The 23,956-nt window shown below is 36.8% G+C and overlaps 1 protein-coding gene across 3 annotated transcripts in view; it reads right to left on the bottom strand.

Annotated features, from left to right (window-relative positions):
* Positions 1-1,520: 1,520 nt before the first annotated feature.
* Mdfic (MyoD family inhibitor domain containing) overlaps positions 1,521-23,956 on the bottom strand; it is an 88,598-nt gene continuing 66,162 nt past the window's right edge. For all 3 annotated transcript variants that reach the window (XM_027926499.2, XM_071612721.1, XM_071612715.1), the window contains one exon: positions 1,521-5,178. In XM_027926499.2, coding sequence (XP_027782300.2) covers positions 4,931-5,178 — 248 coding nt within the window. In that variant the 3' untranslated portion in view covers positions 1,521-4,930. The remainder of the gene's footprint in view (positions 5,179-23,956) is intronic.

Genomic DNA, 23,956 nt, shown 5'->3' with positions numbered 1-23,956 from the left:
GTTTTGAGGTGACATTTCAAAACTTCTTTTGTTTCACTCTAAGATTGCTTGCAATACTAACTGTTTGTAGGTGTTTGACACCACTCTGCCACATCTGTAATTGGCATAGCATCCAGCAGACAGGCTCTGTACATCTTTACGCTGCAACCTACCAAGTTAAGAAATGTATTGGTTCAATATAAAACAGCAGGCTGTTTTTAGACATAGTTACTAGTGCACAAGCTTTAATATGGCTTGGCTTCATCCTATAATGAGATCTTTTGGTTCCCTGCTCAACAGGCTTTTATTCCTTTGCAAAAGGCTATGAACTATGTCAAGTGGATCAGCTGCTTTTGTACACCCTCTTTCTTGGCTTTGGAATGTAATTCCTTTGCTTCTACCCCTTTATGCATCAGACAGAACTTAAGAACCTTTTCAGTTTTTCAAGCTAGACTTGGAATTTGTTTGAATTTGCTTTGCACCACTTTCTTAATAATTACGTTTTCAACTAAACCTCACAAAAAGACCTGCCTGCAAGTGAGCACCTAATTGCAGAGCTATTCTTTGTCTTTAACACATATATCTATACCCCATGTTGGCAATGTGTCAAAAGACAGTTTCCTAAAGTGATTTCTTCACAGTCACCTCACAACTAAATTAATGACTCTTTTTTAGCAAGCCCTAAGAGGGATGAGGTTAAGGATCTAAGGTATAAATAACGGACAAACAAACAATAGAACCAGAACTACTAGTCACAGTTCAATGTGAAGGCAGGAAAGTACTTATATTGACATCTGGCTGCTTCAGAGCTATACTCATGGCCCTAGTGGAAAATGTCATGCTCTGTCCCAGCTGGATGGAGAATAGGGTGGTGCAGATTTCAGCGTGAATGGAGACTACTTTCCTGGTGGGGCTTAGCCATAGCTTTGCTTATAATACTTTTCACCTCCTGATTGCCTATTATCTTCCTTAAAATCTGATTACATTTTGAATCACAGTCTTTTAAAATAAAGACAGCAGTCAGTGTTCTTTGGGAATTTTGCAATGGAAAAAAAATATATGGTGGATTTAGTTACCAATGACAGTTTTTGCAAACTGCCCCCTTGCCCCCCCCAATCAGAGCTACATCACAAAGCTATGCCCTCTCAAGGACCCAATCCATCTTAAACAAAACTTCTGAATGTAATCTTAACTAAGGGAACAGCAGTAGTTCACTGTTGGAGCTAAACAGTTTCTGGCTGGCAGGTGGTGGTGAAGGGAGTTTGCAAAGTTCTATCTTGGACTGAAATTTCCCGAGGGCTATGCGACTTCCTTGAGGGGCCTACTAGTGAACCAAGCAGAGAAAACACTGTAAATTTATTGCTTATAGGGACACACACAGAGAAGACTGATGAAAGACCTTCCTTGAAATACCCAAGGCTTGATGGAAAACACAAACAGTAATTGTGCAATAAACCCTATGAAAAGATGAACCAGTGTTTAAAACACAATGGTATGTTCTACTGCATTGGTGTAAATGGAAGAGAAAAATGGGCATGACAGTATTTGTTGAAATTTTATTTTGCCTCTCAGATTAGATGCATTATGCAGTAACTATATAGCCTACAAATCACAAGTGAATAGATGGACCATAGAGCTTTTAAATAATTTGAAAAATAACCTTATCAATTAATGAACTATTCATTAGGGAGATGGGTAACCTAAGCATTTAACTTGCATTCAATAAGGCAAAATACAGAGTCACTGGACTTGAATCACAGTTATGTTACGCAGTGACATTTAATAACATCACAATCTAGGGCAGTGATAGTGTTTATATGGATGAAGAATAGAAAGTTATTACATAAGGTTGCCTTGGTTACTCCTTGAACTGCTCAAAAAATACTAACTTCTCAGGTAGGGAAGATGGATAGAGCTGATATGCTATAAGAACACAAAAATAAAATGTATTACTGTGCTAAATAAAAATCCTTCTCCTAAATGACATTATCTTGTCTTAGTTAAATACTAACTCTAAAACATTTTTAAAAATCGTGCCACTAAAAAAATCTTAAATGAAAATACTTTTGATGATATATTTTTATGTGAAATTCATATATCTTACAGGAAATTCCATAAATCTATTGAGTATCTTTAGTTTGCTCTTCAATTTCAGCATCTATTAAAATAATCCTTAATTTTATAGGTTGAGATATAATTCCCAAAGTAAACAAATTATATTAATCTGCTAAAAAAGTACAAATTTTGTTTTTGATGTGAATTTTGAAAAGACCACTATTTTGATATTATATATCTAACTATGACTTGCAATATAAAATGTTCTCTATCTTCCATGGCTCATTTATGGGCATGAATCATGTGATTTACATAAGGAGATGAGGCAATCTTCTGAAAGGGATGTAACAAGATGAAATGAAGCTTCAGGCTTAAATTATAATTGAATTCATTCAAATATAAACCAATTAATACATTAATTAGATATGAAAGTATTCTATAGAACAATAAAGAAGTCATTTTTTTAATTTTAAAATATTATATTCAGGATAGTACAGGTCCAGTTTAAAAATATTTAAGATTAAGTTTTCACACTTAAAAAGAAACCAATCTATAACTATAAAATACAGGACTTAGTCATGATAGTCATACAATTAAACAAAACATTTTACATACGGAAATTCTAAAATATATTGAAACTATTTTCACATTTTCCTGCTATTCTTTTTTTATGTTTTTTTTTTAAATTTTAATTGTATAAGATAATTTATGGAATGACTGCCTGGCATAGAGAACTGAGGAAAAGTACTACACACATAGTTAGGAAAATAAAATTCTGGTATCCATTCATGTTCTCTGTTACAGAGAAACATTATTTGAAATTTGCTAATATTCCATCACAAATAGTAGCAGGACATAGTTAAGTAGCAGATTCAAAACACTTGTTTGAAAAATTTTGCTGCATAAAAATCAAATGTTCAAACAATTCCAGATCATTAAGAGGCTTTATATATTTACAAACAGATGCTATTCTTACATCCTAATATATAAGCCTAAGTTAATTTGGGTATATGTAAATATTCCGATTCTGATTATATTTGATGTAACAAATGTAAGACACTCTTTAGAAGAGGAAGAAGAAGATAGCTATTTAAGAATTATATTTAAACCCGCCAAATGTAAAGGGTTTGTGTTTGCATGTGTGTGTAAATGGCACTAAAAGGAAGAGTTTGCTAATGCATTTTTAAGCCCTTTAATAATAATATAATTAGAAATTAGGTTTCATCTCAAAGGAAAACCATAGGTGACATTTCTGAGCTTCAGGTTAAAAACTCTCTTATAAAAGTCCTAGGTTTGCTGAAAGCTTCCTAAAAATATGCTCTTGTGGTTACTATCAATGTGATGCTCAGTCAGAAGTACTGACAGTAACTGGTAATCCCAAAGTACAATTTCCAAAACTTCCACAAGGAATTATATTGAATTAAACTCAACTACAAATTTTGGGCAGATCAAGCTCTTAGGAAAGCACATAGTATGAAAATTCACTCTCCTTCTCATCTGAGCTGCTCAGACTCCTCCTGGTCAATAACTGCACAAAGAGTCTTTGTTTCTTTACACATAGAGATCCTTATAACCTTCCATAAATCCTGAAATTTGGTCACAGTAGTGTGTGTTCAGGTTCCTCTCACATTGGAAAGAATGGTTTGGCATCTAAAATGAACTGTGAACTATAAAACTGGTTAAGAAATAAATGGAAAGAGAACCCCCCCCCCCCCCCCCCCCGCCGTCCAAAAGACATAAGGCTCTCAAAAGAAAACCTTTGAATAAATCAATGTCACATGTTGAGATTTTAGTAATAAAAAAATCTTCTAACTTAAATGAAATTAGTTCAGGGTTTCTTTTTTTGTAAAATATTGCTATTTTAATAAGGTATTGTTTTTATCAGAATTTTATCATAACATTTAAATTATGGGTAAGAATATGCATACTTTTAGTTCATTTAAATTTTATAGTTTAAAAAAAGCTATATCCCTACAACTAAGAAGAAAGTGCTAACGGCATTTTGTTTTCTTTTAACTGATTAAGGACACACACAGTTCAGACTGTCCACCTAAAACTTTGTCCTCAATCAAAATAACTCATTCAAGTAGCAGAAGAATCACTCATCGACAGAGGTGTCCTCAAATTCCACATCCTCTTTAAAGCTTTGCCCAATCTTTGGGTAGTTCTTTTCTGTTTATTCCTATGGTCTTTTGCAGTTTCTCTCTCACAATCCCCTCTTCAGTACACCTTATGGTATGGCTCATTTCTTACAGGTCTTTTTCCTTTGCTATACTGCACACTGCTGTGGACAAGAGTGGAATAACATCCACCCTGTGAGGACCAGAGGACAGCAGCCACAGCCAGTGCTGGACATCTAAGGAACAAGTGGGGCCGGGGAAGCTGAGCATGTAAGTCACCACTAGGTCCCAGGTGTTGTGCAGGTGTCTCTCCCAAAGTTTACTATAAAGTAAAGATACTTACTTTTAACCTCTAAAGGATAAACATTAAAAATAAGTGGTCCAGTTTAAATAGGCACTGTAAAAGCATTATCCCTAGAATGATTGGGAAAAAACAGAAAAATTGACAAAAACAAGGAGACATTTAATGTGTGTGTGTGTGTATACGTGTGTGTGTGTGTGTATACGTGTGTGTGTGTGTGTGTGTTTCTCAAACTGTCCCTCTGTTATTGAAACATTAAGAATTTTCAAAAACTAGTTAAAGTAGTTGAAATTTCACATATTAAACCATGTGGATTTGGTGAGAGAAAAGGCCTTTCAGAGAATATGTAAAATATGGAGTTAACAGTGTAAGTACTGAGCTGTTTTATGAGAATCTTACCACGTGTTTTCCTTCCCCCTTCCAAAGAAAAGTTTTAAAAAGTTCTCCAGTTTTAACACAAACAAAAGATAAATATTTATGAAGGAAAACAAATTCCACAGCATTCCATACAGATTTCCAAACAGTCCGAGGATTCACAACAGGCGTCCATGATGCCACAATCCATGTCGCAAGGGCAGTTACAGTCCTCCCCCATTTCATCGCCACAGCAGCAGCAGCAGGCTTCCGAGGTGCAGATGCCACATGAAGCTTGTCCCAGGACAATGTTGCAGAGGGTCAGGAATTCACAGAACAAGCATGCCAGGATACAGTGGACACAGCAATCTTCATTTCCAGTCATGAGGAGACCACATAGTGGAGAAAAAGAAGGAACACAAAATAGACATGTCATGAAGAGACTGAATAAGAATCCATCAAAGTTATTGTCCCAAATGACATGTGGCCCTTGACATTTCTTGTGATCTGGAAGCTCATACAGGGGCTAAAACCTAAATTCCAGATGAGAGGTCTTTAGATGTAGATTCCAATTAGTAAAAAAACAAACAAACAAACAAAAAAAAAAAACAGCAATAACAAAAACCTTGGCGTTGTGCGTATGTTTGTGTCACTTGTGTTATTACCATGGCACATAGTGCAGTGGCCTTTGGTCCTACCTACCACTTCTCTATACTTCTTCCCCGCTGTCCACAGAATACTGGACTGAAACAGTGCCAAGACACTAAGTAGAAGTTTCCTTCAACTGCTCCACGTACATGCTTCAAAATTAGAAAAGAAGCTGGACATAGTGGCACATGCCCATAATTCCAGAAATTTGGGAGGCTGAGGCAGGAGGTTTGCAAGTTTGAGACCAGCCTCAGAAACTTAGTAAGGCCCTAAGCAACTTAGCGAGACCCTGTCCCAAAATTTAAAACAAAGCAGGAATGTGGCTCAGTAGGTGGTGAAGCACCCCTGAATTAAATCCCTAGTACCAAAAAAAAAAAAAGGGAAAAATAAATATTGGTTATGTTATTAAATAATAATTTAATCATTAAATCAGAATCCATTAGCCTGGATTAACATGTTTTACTTTCCAACAGACTCAAGACACAACTTCAGATTTTTTTTTTAATTGCAAATGAATTTGAAAAAAAAAATATTGAGAGTCTCTAGTTGGGTCCAATCATTGTTACTGAAATAGTTCTGCCTATTTCTAACAAAGGGTTGCAAAAGTGTGAATAATGACATAGTAACTTTTCTTTCCCACCTCACTGGGTGGCAAAATACTTTACAAATCTAGTATTTCCTGATGCCTCTCTGAATAACAATGTTTACCAAATTTCATAAACTGATGAAAGTGAGAAATCAAACAAAACTCAATCTAATAAGTTTAATATAGCATATTCTAAAATTTCTTTCTTTAATGTTTTGGAGCAATTGGGAGGAAATTAAGTGAAGGAAATTTCTATTTCTGGAGACCTTTTAACACAGATAATAAAATCAGATTATGCTAAGCGAAACTAGCCAATCCTTAAAAAACAAATGCCAAATGTCTTCTTTGATATAAAGAGAGCAACTAAGAACAGAACAGGGAGGAAGAGCATGAGGAAAATATTAACATTAAACAGAGACGAGTGGGGGGAGAGAAAGGGAGAGAGAAGGGAAAGCATATGGAAATGGTAGGAGACCCTCAATGTAACACAAAATTACATATAAGAGGTTGTGAGGGGAAGCGGGGGGGGGGAACAAGGGAGAGAACTGAACAACAGCAGATGAGGTAGAGAGGGAAGATGGGAGGGGAGGGGAGGGGAGGGGGGATAGTAGGGGATAGGAAAGGCAGCAGAATACAACAGTCACTAATATGGCATTATGTAAAAATTGTGAATGTGTAACTGATGTGATTCAGCAATTTGTATTTGGGGTAAAAAGGGGAGTTCATAACTCACTTGAATCAAATGTATGAAAGATGATATGTCATGAGCTTTGTAATGTTTTGAACAACCAATAAAAAAATAAAATAAAATTGGGAAGAGAAAAAAAAAAGAACAATGGTTAAGACATTTGTCCAATATCAGAAACATTTGTGAATTTTTTCCAGGATTATTTCCAGTGTATTTTGTGGATATTTCTAAATATGGGGACCCCTTGTCCTACAACAGCAACAAAATACAACCACCTTACCTTCATCACACTCTCACAAGCCCTTTGTGTTTCTGAAACTGGCATTAAAATTGTGTGGCTTCGATGGAGTTTCAGAAAATTGTGTGAAAACCAAAAAATAAAGGAAAGAAACAAAGTCAACAACAAACCACCTTGTTGCGTTAGTAGCTCTGCCATGATTGGGAAACGTGCTGCTCTCTCTGTAATGTCCCCAACTTCTGCAAGGAGATGGTGGAACCCCTTCAGCATCACTGCTATATGTGTTTTAGGTAAGGAAAGCCATTACTGAAGCACCTGTGGCAGTTTCCACCTCCACAGGCCTGCTCCTAGCCATCCCCCATAAGTCCCCAACTCCTTGAACATCCCCAGTTTCTGTGCAGCCTCTACCTCTGTTGGGAATTCAGAGGGTGGAAGGAAAAAAAAAATGGAAAAGTAGTCCTACTCTATATGTTAAATGGCAAAAAGTGGAGTGTCAAGAACTCTGAAGGGAAACTCCAGAGGTGCTTGTGAAATTAAATGCTAAAAGAACACTCTGATCTTTCCTTTCATTCTTCTTGGTGCCCCGCCCTCTCTCCTATATGATGGTCCATGCAGTTACAAAGATTGCAGAGTCGTGAGGGTCTTTGGGTCTCTCCATCTTTCCCCAGTGCTGATTTCTGTCAGTATCCATTCATTTCAGAAGAACCCTGAAATCCACTAACATGATGCTAAAGTTCATTGATTTGCAAAGTTCTAGGTTTCTAGAAAATGTTGGTGGTTTCCCTCTGACTATATTCTTTCTATAAATATTTCATGTCAATATCTGTTTGCTTTTTCTCTGTTCAGTTGAGCTTTTCCAGGATTATATTTTCCATCATGGTTTGTAAAATATTTGAAATGTTATAAAGAACTACTTTATAGATATTAAGAAAATAGTATTTAGCAGCATGCCAGTTCTATTCAATGTGTCTTCATACAAATACTCCTATGAACTGATTCCAACAATATTTCCTTGAGACATTAACTTTCTATTTCACTGTAGTATGCTTAAATTACAAGACTGAGAGAGGGAATCTATAAACATTCACTTGACATTGAAAAACCTTCAACTGCATATTCTTAAAACACTAGTAATAGTTATTGAGCATGTACAGTCCATATAGTAATCATAAAACACACCATACAGAGAACTATATGTAAAGGATCTATCCATTTAAAGGGGAAAGAATGTCCCACTCGACCTTAGAAATAAAGGGTTATAATATACATTTCTACACAATCTATCAAAATAGATAAAGGGTTATAATATACATTTCTATACAATGTATCAAAATAGAAATCAAACTGTATAAATTCCTTGAAGTAGCAAATTTTTCTCAATGTCATGTAGTTGGGATTGACCCATGCTGATTCATGTAGCTGTGGATCATTCATTTTCTAGGTGTACAGAACCTCATTGAATTAATATTCATCAATTGATTTGTCTGTTTTATTATTATAAATATTGTGACTGTTTTCCATGTTCTTGCTGTTTCAAACATTGCTTTTTAAAACAAATTATCTAGTATCCTAGAATACACTTGCTAAATAACTAGCAGAATTATTGGTTCACAGTATTGCATGTTTAATCTTATTGGGTAATACCAAATTTGTTCCCAAAGTGATTGCTCCAGAATTTACTCCCACCAAGTCTCAGATTGCTTATTACTCCACAGTCCTTGAAACCATCACATTTTAATATATGCCAATTTGTTCAGTATGAAATGGCATCTCATGGTAGTTTCACATTGCATTTCTTTGTTTGTTAATGCATTGACTATGCAACATCTTTCCATGTCTGTTTCTGGCCACTCAAGTTTCCTGTTCTTTGAAATGAGTGTTATTTTATTTTGAGACAAGATCTTGCTAAGTTACTGAGTGCCTTGCTAAGTTGTTGAGGCTGATTTTGAACTTGACTACCTCCTGCCTCAGTCTCCAGTGCCCCCTTGGAGTACAGGCACTGCTACCACACCAAGCAGTATTATCTCTTCTTTATCAATGCAGAGACTGACCTACAGAAAAGATGGGAGATTTTATAAAGGTAACAGAAGCAGTAAGCAGCAGAGCCAGGATCAGGAGCCAGGCATTTCATCCTGGGTTGGTGGTCATTTCTAACCTTGGGTAATATTCTTGGAGAAAGATCAGTTATGAATCCCAAACTTCCTACTGATTTTTTTGTTTATCATTTACCTGTTTTTAGCCTTAATTCATGTTCCTTTTCCTTTCTAAAGATTGTTGTGAATTTTAGCTTTAATAAAGAATTGGTAGTATATGTTAACCTTCAACAAGTCAGAGCAAAGTCATTGCTGAGCTGGAGAACTGATAAGCTGCCAGTCACATTCTTGAAATAGATAGAAGAGGTTAGGCAGCCTAGAGAGAGATGATGTCTCAACTAAAAAAAAAAAAAAAAAAAAAAAAAAACAAATATGGAACTCCAAAACATAGAAATCAAGACCCGTGATTATATGAAAAAGAGCAGTTGCAGGCATTACATAGGAACTCTAGCAGTGAAACATATGATAGGCGAGACCTTGAAAGATTAAGCTCTTTACGTAAATATTAAAATTTACAAAAATTAGATATCATCTCAAAACATAGATCTTTAGTGATTTGCTAGAAAAACACTTTGGGCTACTTGGAAAAGCCAAATCTATTAACAAGCATTTCAAGAAGCCACAAACCAAAATGCATTTTAAAGATTGTAGAGATAATAGACAAGATGTATTGTCACACATTCATTTTTCTCTATAAGTGGAGAATTAAGAAACAAAAAATGAATTCCTAAATTCTATTCAATCAATTACACTATATACACAGTCTTGATTTTTATTATTTGTTAAGAAAGCTTTGTTATTGTTGTTGTTGTTGTTTTCTTTTTTCTTTTCAAAGTTGAGTTCCATAAATGTGCTTAGATTGTGACTCAGGGTAATTATCAGGCTAAAATAACTAAGAAATAGCTGTTACAGTTTCTACCCTCACTACAGCCAAGAGGCATCAAGGATCATAAAAAGCATTAAAAAAATGGTGGTTTTATTTGAAGCAAAGAGAAATTATAAAAATGATCATGCTCAGGAAAATTTGAGAAACAAACTTTTAAAAGATGGGTCCACTTGTATCCATTGTGGTTCACTGTAAGAAACAATTCTTTTTCCCTCTATTCTAGAGGCTTTCAGTTTTTATGATTTTCTTCGGTCATGACTTGCTATTTTTGCCAAAAGTGTTTAACCTTTGAGAAGCCAACTGGGTTCTGGGAAGGATGCCTGCCCTAAACTGGGCCAAGCAAGAATTGCACAATTCAGCCTACTGAGAGGAGAACTCAGCACAAGACTGACAGCTACTGTAAATTTAGGAAAAATAAAGGAACACACCAGCAACTAAGCAGCTAGAAAGAAAGCATAAAAGGAAATCTTCAGCACAACATTTGACTTATAAAGCAAACAAAACAAAACAAAACAAAAAAGGGAACTGTTATGAATATTGCAGACACAACCCCAAACAGAACCTTAGAGCCCCATGAAAAGGTGTCACTGTTAAGCCCACGAAGCTGGCATATCTGCAGAGCTGATCACTCTCAATGCCACTCAGGTGACAACCGAAACTGACTTACATAGCATCTTAGATGACTGCTGAGAAAAGCTGTGACTGATCTAAGGAGCTCTGTTCTCTTTAAAATGAAACTGAAGGCACGTTCTTATGAGAACAGTTTACAATGAAATTGTCCAAAATTTATTTACCACTCAGTATGGAGCCAAAAATATAGCAGGAAATTTTGCAAATGCAAAAAGAGTCCTGATTAAGAGCCATCAAGAAATTACTCCCATATATGATTTTGGTCAAATTATATTGTTATACTGAGTGCATATGTAACAACAAATCCCATCATTAGGTACAATGCACCAATAAAAAATGTGCAAAGAGAAGAAAAAAAGAAACTATTCATACAATAAACTCAGCTCTGATGTAAACAAGTCTTTTTAATTTCTTTAGTTTCTTTCTTTTAAGATGTGGTGTGACAGGTGCTCTGAGTTTCTTGGAACAAAGATACCAAACAGTTGAAGTGGAATACAGGAAAGGACAGGGCAGTGAATTCTGAGAACAACCCACAACCCATTTTCAAGCGAATGCAGATTTGTGTGTTTCTTATCTTGACTAATCTCTAATAAACTTTCCTATGACTTAAAATGCTTGAAAATACTTTCTAAATCTAATTTCCACTACCAAAGCCATGTACTGAGAAATAGAGGCTCCTTAACATTCAACAGGCCAAAAATATGTCAAAAAGCCAATATGGATTAGAACTTTAGAAGAGCTACATGTGATGAGTGATCAAGTGCTTTGAGATCAGGCCTGACTCTGTATCTTTACCATCAGAGGTACAGAGCACCCAGGGCTGTTCCTCACTCTTCAGCTGCTCAGAGGCATATTTGCCCAGGGGTGGTAAGACACCACCAATTGTGCAGGGGCACATCTGGGTGGGGGCATTCCTGTTCTCAGATACTGCTTTACTGTTACTGTTGTTACTAAATACAGGATCAAAAGGCAGGCTGCAAGTGGGTTTGGCTATTCACAATCACAGCCAAGATGGCTGAGTGTCTAGTCTCTGTGAAAATCCAGCTGTGAGGGAGGAGACACAGACATCTCTAGGGAGTCTTGCTCCTCAAGTGTGTGGGGGCGGGAAATACTTACTAATGCTTCACGGTAGCTTAGTCTCAAGTAGCTCCATGTCTCCAAGACAGGGGACACGCAGCATTTTTGGCCCACGGCCCTGGACTGACCTCTTGCCTGAATAAACTAGCCTGAAGTGTGCCTCCTACACAACTGTCCCCAGAGGCCCTGAGCCGTCACCAGAACATTTTCCTAGTGGGGAGGAAACTGAGGTAGGTCAGGAGGTAAAAAGAAAGCTAGGGAAGAGCTATATTTTCCACTGCAGCACAAAGAAGAGCATACTTTTGCATGCTGAACAATAATCTTTACGACTATCTTTCCTCTCAACGAATTCAAAAGAACCTTGGAAAAAAAACAGTCCCATCCTGCCGCACCCTGTGAAGGGATTTCTCAATAACTTTCCTACTACAAGTCCAAATCCTGAATCCATCCCCATCCTATGGGAGACGCGTTTGCATTTTAAATTACAGAAAATGAACAGCCCAGTTTTTTTGTTTCTCTTCCCCATTTGTCCTGTTACCTGATCTGTGGTTGACACATTTAGTATTCCAAGGTCTCAGAGAGATTTGGTCCAGTACTTGGTTGTGATTTAACTGTAGCACAGGTTCAAGGAGTCTTGTCTAAAGAAGCACATTTTACAAAGTCTAGGATGATAACACATATATGAGCAGAGGTTTCGTTTCCCTGAAATCTTAAGGCAGAAACCCAAAAAGGGGAAACAGTTTTTTTGGTTTGTTTGTAGCAGGGATTGAACCCAGTGGCATGCAACCATCGGGGCACATGTCTTAGCCTTTTTTAATTGAGAGACAGGGACTTACTATGTTGTTTAGGGCCTCGCTAATTTGCTGAAGTTGGCTTGAACTTGCGATCCTCCTGCCTCAGCCTCCTGCGCCACCATGCCCACCAACAATGTAATTATCAAAGGTGCTCATTTAAAATGTTTTCCAGATAAAGTACATGGGCAAAGAGAAGCAAAAGAAAGGATAAATAATATTGATGATGTAAATAATACTTGCATTTGTTTACTGAATTTTGCAACCTTATAATATCACAAATGTGATAGCCAAGAAGAACATTACTGCTCTCATAGGGTTATAATAAAAAATAAAAACAGATAATGCAAAACAAGTGCTGAATAAAGGATTTATCAGGTAAGTTCCTACTAAAGATAGTCACTGTGATGGCAATGATGAGCACGGAAAAGTACTATTCTGGGAAGAACGTACCTCTCCTTCTACCTGGGTCCGTTCACCTGATAACCACAGCAACACAGGGCCATTCTACTGTAACTGCTGGTTTATAAAAAGCTCCATTTATAGCTTGAACACAAGACAAGAAAAAGAAGCAAGAAGCAACTGTAAAAGACAGAATTAGCAGAAGAGTGAAGCAGAAATCTGCCAGGAAAAATTTAGTAATCTTGTGTTTGGTCACAGCAGAAGACTTAAAAATACCAATCTATTTTTCCATATTTCAATTATTATCCATTTATTTTCTCCAGAAGCTAGAAAGCAAAAACAGAATAAGACCATACTATACTTGAACCTATTCAGTGCTATTTTAAGTTGGCCCGTTGAAATATCTCTAGTGCAAGTATAATTAGGAACAAGGTTGAATATAAATTTTGGAAAATAAAATTTACTTTAGATCTTAAAAGCTTTTTCCTAGAAAGAGTCAGTGTCCAACAGTCTCCTCAAGTTGGTAACAATATCCTTCATGACTAGGGCAAAATATATGAAAGTAAGATCCTTTACTTTTAATAAAAATGTGTATTTGAAAAAAAAAATGACTAAAAAAAATCTTCACCAAGTGCTTGATATTTTTCCTAATTTTATTTTCCCAGCTGTTTATTTCACTTTTTATTTGTCCTTGGTTTAAACATTGTGCAAATTATATTATGAAAATAAATTATTCTTTTTTAAAACCCTAACACATCCACTGAGTGATTCTGTAAGACTTTACAATGAAGAGGAGAAGAGAGGCAGGCCATACCCTGGCCTCCTCTGATGCTTCTAGTCACTGATATCAGCTTATTACAGAGACCTAGGAGGTTGGCAGGGTCATCTGTGACCCAAAGTCTTCATGGCAGAGGGAGTAAACAAACACACCAAGAGGGGGCTGATAGCCCTTTGGGTGACAGTTTCACAGAATGGGATCCTGTGCAGCAATTCTCCTGGAACTTGACCAATCTGGCTCAGCAAGAGTCCAAAGGCACCTTTGAAATCCAAAGAGCTGAAAGGTCCCCAGCATGACTGTTCCTGCAGTCCCCAAAGGAGGCAGGGGCAGCATCATGGCAGGAGGTCCACCACAGGAGAAGCCTCACCTAAAGACAGCTCAGGATGTGCTCCCTAGCCCTAACAGAAGAGACAGGCCCCAACCAAAGAAGCACAGCAGTCTCCCCCACTCACCAGGCAAGATGAAGAGGAACAAGCAGAGTAAAATGTTACAGCGAAATGAGACACCAAAGCACCTTTCAAAGCAGAGCGCAGGAGGCAAATCCTATTATTTATGGAATTAATTTGTAAATCAAAGATGGCATTGTTACACTTTCCACTCCCCCCCCATCCATGTTACATTTGATTTTTTTAAGGCACTATCACAAGCCTTAAATGAATGGGATGGCATGACATTGAAATTTTAAGGTATAAATATTTCCAACTTAAATTAGTGTACAATCAAAACAAAACAACAAAAAAAATGTGTAAGCATGCTTGCAAATAATCTAAAAATGACCAAAGCAGATAAACCTGGTTTTCTCATATAGTAAAATTTTGCAAGTCTGCGTATTACTTTAAATAGTAGAAATGATAAAAATTAAAACCCTCTTACTGAGCTGCTTCCCATCTTCTGCCCTCATCCAGGCTACACCCAGCTGAGAGTCTTCTGAGTCACATGTAATGACATGTAATGACCTACCAGGACCATGTAGGCAGGCAAATGCCAAAGTACAAAAGAAATACTACAAGTGCCCACAGTTCTTATCTCTGTCTGTGTTGGGTTTAAATGCAGTTATTTGGCATCAGGAAAAATAGCACATTTAGGGACACAAAAACAAAGGTGTTTCAATTAATGATCATCTTTCCATCTAATCAGGGGCACTGACAGTCAGTTGTTACCCTAGTTATGAGGACTGTGATACTGGGAAATTAAAACCCGGTTTTCTAGTCTTGGCTCTGTCACATTAATTGGCTGAGTAATCTTGAACAAGTCATTTCATTGAGTATTGGTTTGCGTACAATGGAGGGGAAAATGGTCTCTATGTTCTTTTCAAGTACCAAAATTCCAGAAAGATATAATCTACTATTATTTATAGCCAGTAGATTGTTAAGTCTAGCTCACAGTCTTGGCCTTGAGGAAAGTCATTATTGAGCTCAATGCACTATTCAAAGCACACAGAAAGTTAATTAATGCTGAATGCAACTTGACTGTAAACTGGCTAAGCCCCAGGAGCAGATGGTCATACTGTGCAGGAACCATCAGGCCACAGCCCAGAGAGTCTTGCTGCAGATACTGAATGTGGGCCCAGAAAGCAGGCTCTGTGTAAGCAATGGGCAATGGTCAAAGTATGAATGGTGCACTCCGGTCCCTAGGAGAGGTTAGAATCACATGTATTAGCCACAGAAGACTTTTTAAAAACGGTGAGGTAATAGGAAATGAGGAAACAAAGTGAATGAATAAATACAATGTTCATTCTTGAGCAGCACAGGAATCAAGAGACAAGGCCTTGGTGGTTAAATGTTTATTCAAGAAAACTTTGTAAGCATTTACCTACATGACAGACTCGACCTTAGCTGCACAGATGAAAATCAAATAACACAATATGCTACTAAATAAAATCATAGTTACGATGTAGTGTGTTAACTGCTGGGACTCTGATAAACCGAAGATGCTAGTGGAATAGGAATGACCAGAGCTGAGCTGATACCTCCTAGGCATCATCTCTTCTTCATAGAGAACCTCATAAGATGCATTTTGATCATTTTATAGACTAGAAAACTGAGATTCAAAAAGTTTGTGTAACTGGCTCAAGGTTCAAGATACTAAAAGGAAGATACAGGATTTAAATACAGGTCTATGGGATTCCAAAGGCTGTTTCTCATCACCAACATAAATTATCTCCATGTTTTATTTTATTCATTGCCAACCATTTACATAGTGCTTGCTATTTTTACAGGCACGATACAAGTGGCTATAAGTATTTGGTCATTCAACTCTCATAACAATTTTATAAGATAGATGCTATTATTAACCTCATTTTACAGATAAGGAAACAGAGGCACAAATGAATGGAATATTCCATGTTCAATTCAGATTTATAAAATGGAGTTTAAGGGGTGGAAGTATAAAGTACAGAGCAGAGGGAGGAAGTCAGGGTAATCCCTGTGCTGTCTTGAAGAATGTTTAGCACATGTTAGGTGAGACAAATTAAAAAAAAAAAAAAAGAGAGAGAGAGAAAGAAAAAGAAAGGTTGTTCTAACTAGTAGAAAGGCATAGAAACAAGAATATGACCGTTTGAGAGATGCATGTGGCTCAATATTGTTGAAACTGTAGAAAACAAAATACCTCCAATTTTTCCATATTAGAAATGAGAAGATAATCTTGCAGGGTCAGTGGGGTCAGGCAGGTGATTTTAAGGAACTATAAGGATAGAGTTAACCTGAGTTGACAAGACACGGTTGAGGCACAGAAGGGAAGAGAAGAGTCAAGTGTAACTCCTGATTTCTGGAACCATTAGCTAGGAAAAAAAATCTAGGCGTAAAAAAACAGTTTGGTTTAAAATTGTACCATATATATTGGTGTTGACTGTGAGGTATGTTAAGCCTGAAGATACTCAAATGGAGATGTTTAAAAAGTGGCTGGGGACTGTCCCGGAGTGTGGGAGGTAGATTGGTCAGTCTGAGACGGAAAGTGAGAGCAGGTTGGTGCATTCATAGTCATTATTGTCATTATTCAATTAGCCAGGGACCAGGTGCAGGATAAAGGAGGTGAAAGGGAACAACAGCATATGAGGAAAAGACAGAAGAAGAGCTGGCAAAGGAGGAAAAACTGGAAAAGGGGATTCAAGCAAGCAAAATAAATAAATAAATAAACAAACTAACAAACAAACTCTTTGCCTAGAGAAATTTCAGTGATGTAGCAGAAATACAAGGGAAGAGCTGGGAGACAAAAAGTAACCAGAAGGCAAGGAGGCAGAGACCACGCATGCAGACATCCTTTCAAGAACTCTGTCAAGGGAAGGGAGAAACCTAAGGAAAACTTCAAAGGGGTGCAGAATCCAGACAGGGACACACACACACACACACACACACACACACACACACACTTCTGCACGCTCAACACTCACAGGTTTTCAGATAGGAAAGATGTGCATGTGTTTACCATTCCCTGGAAGACAGTCTGAACATTATGGAAAGGGTTCTCAATGGAGTAAGGGCATGGGGGCTCTCCATGTTTGAAATGGAGGTAAAATCAAGCCAGGGTCTAGGTTGGCTTGTAGGTGGTGGAGCCCAGGGTCAAAGACCCTGAGGAAAAGCTAAGGGTCTTTTCTGCCCCTGGAGAGCAAGGGAGGCTGCAAAGAGCTTCTTCAACAGGAAAACAAACAAAATGTGATAGTGATTGTGGAAAATGGGAGCAAGCAGGCTGTGTCTGATCATCTTTTGAGTTCACTGCTTGACTCTGGAACCTAGAAGAGTTTCCACCTCAGAGCACATGCTCAGAACAACATGTTGGGTGACATAAGGACACAGTGAAGCTCTGTGAGGGATTCAGAGACTCCCTTTGAGACCCAAGAACACACAGGTATAGTGACGGCAATTTTTATGTTGGTCAAGTAGTGTCTGTCACTTTCTGATAGAGACATAGATTGAAAAACAATTTAAATTTCTGGTTCTGAAAGCAGGTGTACTAAAATGCAAGGGTCACAAGCAAGTCAGGAATTTCACCAAGAGATCCAAATCTGGATAAGAAAAAAGTATCTATGGGAGGCCAGTTTTATATAGACAGAGTTAGACATAGATATAGATATCTTTGTTTTTATGCTCAATTGGAGTTCAAGAGCCACTAGGCTCATACTTGTATTTTTTAAAAGCAACATAAAAAAAGTAAAAGGTACATGATTAAAAGATAAAACCAAAAAAAAAAAAAAAATCCAATTATACCACTCCTAGGTGAGCATAACACAGTATACATACTTGACCATGTTTATAGCAGCACAATTCACAATAGCCTAGTTGTAGAATCAGCCTAGATGCCCATCAAAAAATGAATGGATAAAGAAAACGTGGTATATATATACAATGGAATTTTATTCAGTTGTAAAGAAGAATAATTTATGTAATTTGCAGGAAAATGGGTAGAACTGTAAAGGATCATGTTATGTGAAATAAGCCAGACACAGAAAGCCACTTCCTTCTTATTTATGGAAGCTAGAGGGAAAGGGAAAGGGTAAAAGAGGGTGTCATGAAAGTAGAAGGGAAGCCATTATGATAGAGAAGAGGAGCAAGGAGAGGGAGAAGGGGAGGGTAAAGGCAGGTATTGGGAGTAATATTGGCCAAATTATACTACATGTGTACGTAACCATGCCACAATGAAATCCATTATTCTGTATAATTAATATGCACAAATAAATACATATGAAAAAATAAGATAAGGTTTCTCCATAGACTAGCACACAGGCCAGGATATGTGCCAAAACCTTAATAAATATCTGTTGAATTGATGAGATTCATTTGTATGGCCTGAGGTAAAGAGATGGCTTCCGCCTTTACTTTGACGTTTCCTGTCACTCCATAAAACACATTTTCTAGGAGATATCTACCATAGTTATTGAAATGTTCTTTCTAAAATAACTACTCTTCTGTCATTCCAAAATGCAATTTCTGCATCCTTCACTGAGCATAATTATTAGGAAAAAAATAAACTTCAACTTCTAGTGTCAACTTTAAATTATGTTATGCTATGGGGATATTATTCCCCAAGAGGTCCAGTTCCTCCCATTTGATTTCCCAAGAGAAGTCACAGAAGAACTTTAGGCAGATTTAATATGTCTTTGGAAAACTAGTATATTAATCCATTTTGCTCTTTTCTTTCAATTATCTTCACATTCCCCCTAAACTCTGGATTTCTCAATCTTCTAAAGCACAACTACTATTTACGTGTATGAATATTTTTCTTCCTTCAAAATGGGGAGGAAGATTAATTTCCCTGAGCAAACTCTTTTATAATTATTCTATTTTATTCTTTTAATTGCCTCCTACATCCACTTGAGAGGATGCCTACCACCTTCCATTTTCCCTTCGGTCAAGTTTACAAGAAGAAGGGAAGCCAGTACAAATTACCAGAGCCCTGTAGTTGGAAGGGAGCCCCAGGCCACACTATGTTGCATATCAATTCAAATCCCATCAGAAGATTTGCCCAAGAGCCCTGGGGGAAAAAAAAAATGTATCAGCAGGTTGTTGATTTGAAGAGTTTGCTCTGTTTTCTTGCGCTTATTTATGGAGAGTTATATAAAGATAACCCAATTGTGTCATACAAAAACCACCAAGTCATTTTTTTCCATTCTTCTGTATATCCTAGCATTGCTAACTATACATAGGTAAAAGTACAGCATTAAAATGTAAATACAAAATTGAAAATTACTTAGGAATCTTCTAGTTGGTGTAGTTTTTTTTTAAAGTGCAAATTCAGATATTTCCTTTATTATCATTTCAATGTAGAGTGAACAAAAAAGGGCTATCCAACAAATAATCTGTGTTCTCTGCATTGTTAAAACTACACAGAAATGTAAATTTTTCAAATAAGTATGTTATAAAAGGGATTATTTTCACTATAAAGGATGTTTAAGATGCAAAAGGACAAGAGCAGGTATTTTTGGACTTTTTGGTGTGCTGTTGACACAAATGTTTTTAAATTTGTAAAATAAAATACACAGGATACTTAAGGTAACCAATATGTCAAAAATAGTTTTAAGAGTTCAGATTCAGGGCTGAGGTGGTGGCTCAGTGGTTGAGTGCTTGTCTTGCATGTGTGAGGCACAGGGTTTGATCCTCAGCACCACATAAAAAAATAAAATAAAGATATTGTGTCCATCTACAACTAAAATAAAATATTAAAAAAAGAATTCAGATTCAATAAATACATGATTCTTTTTAAATACTCTAATAGCAAGAGCTAATATTAATCTGATAACTAATAAAAATTTAATGATTAACAAACAATATTTCATGTTTTCTATAACTGAAATATGATATGAAAATATTAGAGACAAAGTCATAGGTACTACTAATGTTACAACGGTTTAGTCACTGTAGGTATAATAGATGGAAGTACTAAATTTCATTTAAGGTTTAATTGTTGGTGAAATTAAGTAGGTTTCCCCCCCACACACACACACACCCATAGACATCCTACTACCACCACTACCACCACCCTTGAGCTAGAAGGTCATAGTGAATCTTTCAAATCGCTTCCTACCATGCTTGACTTAAATCTTATATATAGAAAAACAAACATACACACACACACACACACACACACGCACACACACACACACACGCACGCACACACACACACAAGTAAATTCACCTTGCTACTGTGAGTTCCCCTTTATCCTATTTCACACTGTACCAGTTGAGGATTATATAGCCTAATTATAAGAGGTTCTCAAAACTATAATGGTTTAACACTATAAGTATTTTAAAAAGTGAAAACATTTAAAAGAGAGCCTTGTACTTCTAGTATTTCAAGATTTCTGTTACTTCGATTAGCTTTGGGAGTCAGGTAGGATCATTTGGGAATGTAATTAAAAAAAAAACTTAGAATAGCTAAGTAACCATGTATTTTTGAAAGGAAAAAAATCAATTCAAAAGGCCTAAGAATCTAATTCAATAGAGAAAAAAAATATTGTTGAAAAGCCTTGAATCTTAGATAGGGATTTTGAGAACTATTCTTTCAGGCTTTGTACCCATACTCAGAAATACACAAGCTAAGAATGAAACTATCTGAAACAAGTATTAGCACACTATAATGGAAAATGTCATGAATCACTGCCTTTTGGATTCCTACAAATTATGATAAATAACTAAGTAAAATCATGAAAAAATTCAATTGAAACAGGTAAAGAGAAAGGGGAGAGCAAAAGTAAGAAAAAGAAAAAAAAAGAAAGGAGGGTGAGATGACGAAGAGAAGTGGGTAAATACAGACAGAGATACAGAAGGTACATCCTGGTCTAACAACCCAAACTGTGGCATGGCAGACCAGGCTTCCATAGATAGATGCTCCTCTTACCATAAACCAAAACATTCTGCACACAATGACATGTTTACTTCTCTTCCTTCAAAGTCATCTTTTTAAAAAATTCCATGTTCAAACTTAATTATTGTCCAATATTAAATTCTCAATTTTTTAACATTTTATTGTCTATTTAGCCAAGAAAATACCAGGTCTTTTATAGAGAGAGAAAGAGGTATGCTGGGGGTGGGATGCACAGAAAAAAGGAATTTAAAGAATATAGTAATAAAATTCTGATGGGAAAAATAGGAAACTTATGAAGATGCAAAAGACAATGATAATTTTAAAATACACAATATAATAAATATGATATCATAAAGAGAATTTTCAGTTTAAAAAAAGGAACATGAAGAAGTTCACAAGTTACAATTTTTTTCCCTATAGAGTACCAATAGGCAGACCACATGGTCTTTAGACATGAATGAAGGTATGAGTTACACATCAGTCTATTTCTTTACTTCAACAGATGATTTAAATATACTTAATCCTTCTACCCACAAAAATGCAACTAATTTTTAAGGTAAAATGCATTAGGATAGTGACAAATTTTAAGCTAAAAAAAAAAATACAAAATCGTTTTGATCCTGAGTATTTGAGAGAGTTTTAGATGGTTACCTCAAATATTTGAAGGCAAAAATTGTATTCAATGAACAATACTCTGACACTGTTTTTCTCTAGGTATATTCTTTATAAGCTATAAGACACTTATGAGTCATCAGCCAGTTTTTGTTGGAAAACATCCTACACATCTGTATCTTTTCCTGAAAGCTTCCTCCTTTGAATTGTGATGTTATGCAGTGTCTAGTGCCATTGTTGTAACTAAGAAATATCTTTCTGAAATACTTCTACAATGAATGGAAACTTTTAGCATGTTCAACATCATTCCAAATGGTATAATATTTGCTTGGGGTGAGGGTCTCTAAAATTTAAATCTACTATGCCAAATCCTGCCAGTCATTTGAAAGATTTTCTTTTCAATTAAATAAATGGGAAGTGCCTCATCTGTGCTGAACTAAAGTAGGAGATAATGTTCTCAAAACATGACCCTTTTCATGTAGTAACATAAACTGAGAGGGATAACGTCTCCACTGCTTTCTCTCTCTCACACACACACAGGCACACACACACACACAGGCACACTCACAATGGTTTGTAACAAACACCCTCCCCTCTTATGTACTCAATGTCATCATTCTGCATCCTCAACATCTCCCCTTTCATTACCAACAACACTCAATCAGTAAATCCAATTTCTAAATTTAAATCCCATTCCTCTTTACTTCCTAGCCCCTCTATTATTCCCCTTCAGGAACACATTGAATGGAGTAACCTAGACTTGCCATCTTCAATTGAATCAGATTCTGTCCCCATCATAGAGCAAAAATATGAAAGTCACTAGTGACCTCCACATGTTGACTTCAGTAACCACTTCTCGTTCATCTCCTTGAACTTCTCACTTGTACTTGACCCATGATCTCTGTCTCCACTTTAAAACTTTCTTTGTTTGGTTTCCAAGCTGCCACTTTCTACTCCTTTTTGATCACTACCTATTTTCATGACTCCTCTCCATTTGCTGACTTCCACATAATTGTCACAAGGCTCAGTTCTTGGAATCCTTCTATATTTTATTGAGTTCCTTGGCAATAGTTCTTAACTGTGTACTCATATTAGAATTATACGGGAAATTGTTTAAAGGTGTGATTCCTTGGAGAGTCTCCATTCCAAGACAATCAAAATCATAATCTCCGAAGACCAAGACCACAATTTTACTTTACTCTCTACTCCCTTTTCCCTAAAACAATTATCCCCAGCACCCAGAAGCCAGGGTTAAAAACCCTAGCCCCAAGTGATCCCAGCCCCTATACATTCTGTACCGTGATGATTCACAAGACAGGTCAGACTGCAGACCTCTCCTGTGAACTCCAACCTCCCTAGCCACCTATCCCACATCACCAACTGTATAGATAAAGGCAGCTCAAATCCAACTTCAAAACCAAACCTGATCTTCTCCCTAGAACCAAAACCTGTTCTACCCATAGTCTAACATCTTAGTTAATGGCAACTCAATTCTTTCTCAGGCCAAATAAATGAGAATCATTCTTTATTCCTCTGTTTCTCTTAGAATAAAATCCACTTCTTTAGCAAATCCTGTTCCACCTTCAATAATTACCCATATGTAGCAGCATCTCCTCACCTTCACTGCTGCCACCCTGACCCAGTCCTGTCACCTCCCTCCTGATTTATTACTTTACTTGTAGAATAGGTTGCCCTTCCTTGGTCTTCTCTCTGGACAAATGACAAGAGGATGTTTAAAACTGGTGAGCTAGAGTATGCCAGCCATCTACTCAAAACCTGCACTAGCCTTCTTATCTCAAAATCAAAAACCTTACAGAGGTTCATTAGGCACTTGTTAACTGATCACTTCTTTGAAACATTTGATTCCTTCGATCTGAAAGCACCCAATCTCTTTAGTTAACTTCTAAAAATAAAACAGGTGCTAACAACATTTTCTTTCCTTTCTTAAAAACTTGGGAAACTGTGTAATCCCCAGTGCAACCAGGCTCAGAGATGAAGCTTTTAGGCAATGACCGGGGCTCTGACCTTATCAATGCATTAATTCATTTATAGGATTAAATACAATGATAGCTGAATGAACTGTGGGTGATAACTGTAGGTAAATGGGACATGGCTTGAAGAAACAGGGGTATGCCCTTGGGGACTACATCTTGTTTCTGGCTCCTTGCACACTATCCCTCTCTCTTCTTCCTGCCCATCATGAATTCAGCAGCTCTCCTCAGCCATGCCCTTCCATGATGTTCTGTCTCACCTCAGGCCCAGAGAACAGAGTTGGTCAATCTGACAGAGATCTCTGAAATTGTGAGCCAAAATAAATCTTTCTTCCTTTAATTTGCTCTTATCATACATTTTGATCACAGCAAGAAAAAGCTGGCTAAAATAGGTTCCTTACTCATTGTTTCTATACTTTCATAATCCTATG

This window comes from Marmota flaviventris, chromosome 1 (genome assembly GCF_047511675.1).
Source record: "Marmota flaviventris isolate mMarFla1 chromosome 1, mMarFla1.hap1, whole genome shotgun sequence".
Lineage (NCBI taxonomy): Eukaryota > Metazoa > Chordata > Mammalia > Rodentia > Sciuridae > Marmota > Marmota flaviventris.
Note: the sequence above shows the minus strand (reverse complement) of the source record. Positions and strands in the feature narration are given on the sequence as shown.